Below are 7,998 nucleotides of genomic sequence, written 5' to 3'. Positions count from 1 at the left end.
TTGAATATCGGTATTGCGAAAAAGGGAAAACTAAAATCACAGGTTTCGGTTAGGCGTCAAAGCTTTCATTATACACGTCAGCGTTTTTACATTTCAGCCGTTTTCATACTCGCGTCATTCAGCCTTTCCGTTCCGTTCATACACAACGACGAATAATCAATACATCAACCAGCGTCGTTAGCCGACAATTCGACATATGGAAAATCGATGGAAAATTGAACTCTGTCATTACCGATCCTCGAGTGGGTGTTTATCGGGATGAAAATGTTCCGACCGAATATTGCAGGGCTTGATATTCGCGTGCAGCCTACGTGCGCCACAAAATGGCCGGGAGGTTTCATTGCACAGTCACCTAGCTCCGCGGATACACGACTCGTTACAAATCACAAAATTTGATTCCGTAAAAGCTAACGAAGCGTCTTTCTCCCTCTCAGTCTTCCGACAGATGCAGTACGTGCATTGCGAAAATTGTATCAAATATTCAAAACACTTCTGCAATCAACCGCAGGGCTTTTGCCGAGGAAATTTTATCTCGAAATCAACGCATTCAATTTCGTCGCAGAGATTTGACCAAACCGCAGAATGGAATATTCATAGTTCCGTTTTTTTTTTTTCAGGCCGGGCGATCCAATCGGTCTCGCGAAGTGAGGCCGAGGCTCGTTTCGCGAAAGTTTTTCGCCCTCTTCCACAAGCTTCTCGCGCAAGAAAACGATTTTTGCAAAAATCGGAAGAAGCGAACAACCGCAGCGGGAACTCGAACTTTCGGCAGCCCCAACGAGCCAATTAAAATTCCAACATGAGCCGGCCAATTCCGAGCCCATTTGTCATTCTCGTCAGGTGGAGTGACAATGAAATGAGAGTGCGTAAAAGTATTCCGAGTTTCGGGTGTTCGGCTCGACCGGAAGGCAGACCGAAGAATTCCTCAAAGGGTCGGCACGGCTAATGAGAGACGTGCCATCAAATCCTCATCTGCATTTCAAACCGAATTACCAGAACGAGACCCGTGTCCGTCCCTCGTCTCTCGCTCGTGGCTTTCCCGCCTGTCCCGGACGAATACGAACCACGGAAGCTATCTTTATAGTGCCTCTGCAACAATTTACATTTTTATTTCAACGACTGCGATGCGAGTCTTACCCACGGCATTGACCAGCTTTTTCAAAAATTAATTCGTTCATTTCTTTTGGATTTATTACCTTTTCCGGGAGAATTCCAATTACATGAACGAGGTTACGCAGAGATGAGCAGCGCGAGGAATTCGCGATAAAAAGAACTCGAGGATGAAAAGAAAAAGAAACACGAGCGTAAAACCGATCAGGCTACTCTTGGATAAAGCTCGAATATTGCAGCGTGACGACGCAGCTGGCGCTCGGCAAACTCTGCGAAAATCATTTCACCCACCTGCACTTAACGCGAAGAAGACTCATGGCGAATAGACGTGACTTGGGAGTATTTATAGGGATAAATGTAATCTTCTTCGAATGAATGCAGAATATTGATTTTTGTGGAAAAAATGGACTCGCAAGTAATTGCCGGCCAAGTTCGGATTCAGTGGTGGAGTAAAACATTTAGCGTATTTTATTGTTCAAAGATTCGCGTTACAAAAACATGCTACCTAAAATTGTGACGAGTGAACTTTGTCGAAAACGAATCGTGACGAACGAGGTAGACGAGATGGTTATCATAATGGCAATCTGAATATTTCCATCAAGTTCGTAAGACGAGAACGAGATGAATTACTGATCAGCGATGCCTCATTCTCTCTTGATCTCAACCTCTCGGTCAGTCGATCTTCTTCTGGCTCACCCTCTTCCTCTCTCTCTCTCTCTCTCTCTCTCTCTCTCTCTCTCTCTCTCTCTCTCTCTCTCTCTCTTCCTATCTCTCAACTTCTCTGTGTGTCTCCAGTGACTAACGAGTAAGCTCCACCATCTCGTATAATACGGAAACCTCCGCCAGTTAACTAATGAAAATCCAAAGAAAAATTGATTGCATTTCAGCTCGATCGGTGCTTGAGCTCACGCGAAGATTGCAGCCGAAGGATTGAATCCTTCTCAGGTTGATGTGACTAATGAAGGAATAAAACTTCCCCAGTTTTCGATCTGAGCGAGTGAATCGGAGGTTCGCTGCACCGGCTGTATAACCATGAGTAAGAATGAAGAAGACAGAAGGAACGAGAGTCGAGACTGAAGTAAGAGAGGCGAAAAGTTGATTCGAGAGAAGAGATCGCCGTGATTTTGTCAGGGCTTTCGAAAAGAATGGTTTACTTCGACGAGTATGACAGAAGACATCCACGTGGAGTCGGGTCTGTCTCCGGAATTTCCTCCGTTACTCCGGATTACTTGAAGAAGAATCTCTACGGTTCTGCGCGCGATTGTCAAAGCAAGCAGTCCCAACTGCGTGATCACCAGCCCGAGAATGAAAAGTTCTCCATACCAGACGACTCTTTTTTTTTTACCGTTTCGTTTATATTCCTTCATGCTTCGCTTTGAGAGTGCTTCTGCTATCTCGTTTCCAAGCGCATTACGTACCCATGCCTATAATCAAAAGATAACACATTATAATGTTGGATAATATTATAATGTATACCTTATCTTTCCGAGCGCGGAATGTAGGTAAAGGCGAAGTTGCGGTTGGTTCCAACGAAGCAAACCAAAGAATACTACCGCTAGCGCGGGCGAATGCCTGAGATTCTCTAATTAATGAGAATAAAAACTTTCGGCCCGTCCAAAAATCTCGTAAGCCGGAAGGAAGCCTGGCGCACGGGATAGGCGTAATATTTTTTTCCGCGAAAAGCGGATCACAAAACTTTACTATCCATCCGCCTCGACACTGTTACAGCGGAGTATATAACAATACATTCTTCTTCTTTTCTGCCGGGGAACTTTTCAGCTCAAGTTATTATACGCTCGGTTATAAATGAAATTTTCGCAAGCTGAATTGTGAAAGCTTACATATATAACTTTGGCTTGGGCGCCACTCAGCAGGTCTGCTTATTGTACGGCTATTAAAATTCGATTAAAAACTCTCAGCGGCGCAGCGAAAAGAAAACGGACAAAACAATTTAATTTTATTGTTTTTAACCCCCACCCCATCCCCAAACGAAAGCGTAGAAGAAACCACCGCTCGCACCAATAAAGTCAGCTTTTGAAGACGGAAGTACCCTCCTTACTTTGCGTTAATACAAAGCCACGTAGCCGAGGTCACGTGCGCCTTGAAACTTCGTTTCAAAAACCATCTTCTGCAGTAAATTCCTGCGAGCTTGTAACTTATTTAGATCTATAGCCCGAGCCACCCACGTACGTCGTCTTACTTCCGAGTTAGAAAAAGGGTCATATAACCGTGCGAGTTCACCTTCCAGTTTCATTTTTATCACCTCCCTGTGGCGCGAAATCATGCGCCGCCGAATAAACGAGACTTGGGATAAATAATATAACCCGGCGTGGAAAAATTCAATCTTGTTTTCTCTCAAGCCCGCAACACATATCAGAATTTCAAAAATTCACAGTTTTCAATCTATCTCCGTGGGCCAATCGAATGTTTGGAATTTGGCTGTTACTCTAATTAATGAGCTCAATGTACACGAATACATATAAAATCCCGTAAACGTATTGCACGATGGTTCGATTCATGAATCCAAATGGATGTCGAGACCACGGCTCTAATTTTCGGCAGTAATAATTAGCATTCCGTACATATTTAGATCATCGAAAATAATTGCATACAGTTGGACCGACACTCGACGGGCCTGATAATCGACTCTGCAGCGCCAATGTGAAAGAAGCAATCTGCGGTCTTGATGTTACACCTCGAAAATGAAAATTTCGGTCCAAAATATAAAATTCATGTAGAATTTATAGATTTATAATTTGCCGCACGTGTATAATGTATAACGGAGGTAGACATTCACTTTAACCGAGATGAAAAGGGTGACTTTCGAAACAGAATAAGTAAATGAAGAAAACAACCCTTCCTTCAAAATGGCTTTTTAACGTTAAAAAGCCAGCGCCGTGTGAAAGACTTTAGGTTGAGAAATATGCAAAAGAGGGATAATGCATTATCCATGACATTTTCATGTAACGGAGCTCACGATAAAATCAGTTCACGTAGGTAATTAAGTGTTTTAGTTACAGCTAAAAAAAAAAAATTATGTCATCTCAATGACATTAATTATTTCGTGGAGTTTCTTTTTTTTTGCTTCGATGTCGATTCAAGGTAGGTCAAATGTTATATAAATGGGGTCATAATGAAAATCATGGAAATTTACACGGTTTTTGCAAATGCTGGGAAATTATTTTCAATATCAAAATACAATTGTAGAAATGAAATGCATACATTTCTTGACGTTTACAGATCACGAAGTTTCGGGGGAGCAGTAATTTTTCCACGCTAAACAAATGTTCATTCCGAATCCCGAAGGAATAAGTTGACAAATCATGGGATGCCATATTTGAATGAGGTGTGATTGCCTGGGTTGAGGTATTAGTTGAAACCAATTCGCCACATAATTTGAGAATAAATCAAGGATCAATATCTAAATGCGGTTTATTTTGGAATAACATTGAATTTCCATCGGGCTGCGAATGCCAAATTTTTACACTTCCAGATTGTTCATGCTGCAGTTTGTCTGAATTTGTTGTCCGCGTATAATTTACCTCATAGCAGGATCTATCTCTCATTCATGTTCCGTCTATTCAAAGGCGATCAAAACTCTTTCCGAGGCAACGATAATAACCGAGGTATTTATCGGGATTCGGTTGCCGAGGTCGACTTCTCTGCTCTCTTTCCTTCGAGGATTCCCTCCGAGGGAAAAGGAATTGGTCGAGGGAGGCACGGTGAAAAGAGGGGAGGAGAAAGAGTAATTAGAGATTTTATGAAACCGATCTCGTGGAATGTAATGGGGCTTTTATCGGGCATTTAATTACAAGTTCTGCGAAGCCATTCCGATGCTTGCGTTTGCGCTGCCGCGATGCCGCAACGCTGACCAAATGTTCGAAAATATTATCCCGGAGTATTCTTCACTTTTCACAAATGCTTCACCCGCATTAGAGCCGAACAACCAACCGCTATTAATTATTATTATTATTATTATTATAGTGGAATTTTCATTAGCTGCAACTAATGAGACACATTACCGTTATCATCGCCGGTTTGCGGGTGACAAATTATTCGATCACATTCTTTTCATACCCCAATTATTCAATGCTCAAAGTATTAATATACTTGGAAGTAAAGAACACTTGCTATAATTGCGCAGTCACTTTGCATGCGAGCTAATCAATAATCGGACACGGGCTTAATAAAAATCATATCCTCTGGCAGATTTGACACCTCCACACGACAAGTCTCATCCATGTTTCAACTGTATTGGAGAGCTGATTTTGCTTTGTCGAGAAAAAGCGAAAGTTGTAATGATGAATTCACTTCGAAGCAAGCTTCTGCTACGTAATATAATATCCGGCTTATCTGCAGCGGTACATTGTACAGTGATAAATAATCAAAGGATTATAACCAACCACAATGACAGTGCTTCCAATGAATGGTCACTTTGAAGTTGAAAGATAAAAATTGACAGAAAACCGGTTTCCATATTTGCGATCTCAGAGCGTATTATTTGACCATGTTTGAGGGCGACGACCTACTCACTTGCATCAAATCACGACTTATGCTGCAACTCACAATGAGCCAACAACAATCTATATAGGAAGATAACCGCAAGAAAGACAATGTCATTGTTGACCTCTGTGGCAACCATAATCCTGACTCAAATGTGGGACTTTGAATACTTGCCGAGATAGCGTAACGAGTTCACCGTTCACTAAAACGCAGCATAGCTGCAGTGTCATCCTCAGTTGTACTACGGCGATAAAGACCACGTAAATACGAGCGCTTGGGCCGTTCCATCAAATAGTCGGTCGTAGAGCGTGGTTTCGAGAGTTTGAAGATGACACAAGTTCGTTTTATTATTTCCGCTATATTCGTGTCCGTCCTCGCGTTTGAGGGAGGAAATGGAGCCAGAATATTGGGCGTATTTCCGACAACGTCGATCAGTCATCAGATTGTTTTTCGAGGATTAACGTTGGCGCTGAACAAGCGAGGCCACGAGCTCGTCATTGCTACTCCAAACCCAGTGAACGATCCGAACCTCAAAAACTACACGGAGATAGACTTAAGTGAACTTTACACCATAAAGAAACAGCGAAACCTCGTTGATTCCCGTTTCATGGATTGGTTAAGCATGCTCCAGGGAGCTGCAGGTAATATGTATACCTACATGAACGTCATACTAGGCCATCCAGAGATGAGAAAACTGTACGCTCTGAACAACAATGAGAAGTTTGATGTGTTGATCGTCGAGCCATTGTATTGGCCGGCAATATTGGCGCTGGCGCCACGATTTAACGTCCCAATTATTGGTGAGTAGTCGATTCAGTCTATTGAATCTTGTAAAACTTAGCGAGCATTTTCATCAAGGATATGATGCACTGTGCAAATTTCTTCCAGGCGTGAGTAGCCTTGGCTTGTCGATAAGCAATCACTATTCGATCGGAAATCCAATACTGCCTTCTCATCCGTCGACCTGGGAATTCCAAAATAATATAGACTCAGCATCGACGTTTTGGCAGAGGTTAAATAACTTCATACGGATGTGTAGGTATCTCTATTTCTACAGAATGGTCTACATGCCAGCGCAAGAGGCAATCGCCCAGAAGTACCTTGGAGACAACATTCCAAGTCTCGCTGATATCGAGAAAAACATCAGTCTCTTTTTCGTCAATCAACAAGGGCCGATTTCATTTGCCAGGCCAAATGTGCCAGGCGTGGTTGAAATTGGCGGTTTTCATATCGTGAAATGCACTGAGCGGCTGCCAAAGGTTTGTTCGTTGAAGAATCAGATGTGACGGAACTGATGACTTTTTCGATTGTTAGTAATTATGCCGTGTTCTGTATACTCATAGGATCTTCAAGAAATTCTGGACGATGCAACCCAAGGATTCATATACATGAGTCTTGGATCAAACGTCGAGAGCAAGATGTTGTCGAACGAGACACGGGCCGAATTTGTGGCCGCGTTTTCGGCCCTGCCATACAAGGTGATTTGGAAATTCGAGGACAATGTCTTCCCCAACAAGCCGGACAACGTCCTGATCCTGAAGTGGACACCGCAACAGGCTATTCTCGGTAATCACCCTAAGCCTGGTCATCAAAAATTGCTGACTATCGGGGTTACATGACCTCTCAACATTCTATCTTCCACTTTTCAGCCCACTCGAATCTGAAGGTTTTTATATACCAAGGAGGACTTCAGAGCACAGAAGAAGCGATTCATCACGGCGTCCCGCTGATCGGGTTGCCGGTGTTCGCCGACCAGGATATGCAAGTGGACAAAATGGTGTCCCTCGGCGTTGCCAAGAGACTGGAAATCACGAGAATTACTCGGCAGAGTCTGCTGGAAGCAATTCACGCCATTGCGCTCGACAGCAGGTGATCATTGTTCTTCTCGACTTTGTTAATAGATTGGCGAACAACTGGCTTATCTGCGTCTACGTTTCAGCTATAAGCAGAAGATGCTGACACTGCGGTCATTGCTCGAAGAAAAACCACATGATCCCCTGGAGAACGCGATCTGGTGGACCGAGTACGTTATACGCAACAGAGGTGCGCCGCATCTGCACTCAAGCTCAGCTGACGAGCCATGGTACCAACGCCAGGACATGGACATAATCGCCTTCATATCCGCCTCGTCTTCCATATCGATCTTCCTTGCGCTGGTAATATTGTATCGATTACTAGTGAAGCTCAGACACGGCTGTTCCCTGCAATTTCTCGATGCAAAGAAGAAGATGCACTGATGACGCACACGCAGTGCGCCAAATAATGACGAAAGTAATCAATTCACCTCACAATCGGTCGATCCGCTAACCTAAGCAACTCCAGCGCTAAGTAAGTGAAGAAAACACCAAGTTTCAGCTCTTCCCCTGACTTTGCAATGGACGGTCAAAA

The 7,998-nt window shown here is 43.4% G+C and overlaps 1 protein-coding gene across 1 annotated transcript; it reads left to right on the top strand.

Annotated features, from left to right (window-relative positions):
* Window positions 1-5,916: 5,916 nt before the first annotated feature.
* On the top strand, window positions 5,917-7,998 carry LOC107219516 (UDP-glycosyltransferase UGT5). The gene is made up of 5 exons (XM_015657765.2): window positions 5,917-6,410; window positions 6,499-6,869; window positions 6,954-7,176; window positions 7,260-7,479; window positions 7,550-7,998. Exons 1-5 carry the CDS (start codon window positions 5,939-5,941, stop codon window positions 7,845-7,847), a joined length of 1,584 nt encoding a protein of 527 aa, XP_015513251.1. The 5' UTR covers window positions 5,917-5,938; the 3' UTR covers window positions 7,848-7,998.

This window comes from Neodiprion lecontei, chromosome 6 (genome assembly GCF_021901455.1).
Source record: "Neodiprion lecontei isolate iyNeoLeco1 chromosome 6, iyNeoLeco1.1, whole genome shotgun sequence".
Lineage (NCBI taxonomy): Eukaryota > Metazoa > Arthropoda > Insecta > Hymenoptera > Diprionidae > Neodiprion > Neodiprion lecontei.
This window is presented reverse-complemented; position numbering and strand designations above follow the sequence as displayed.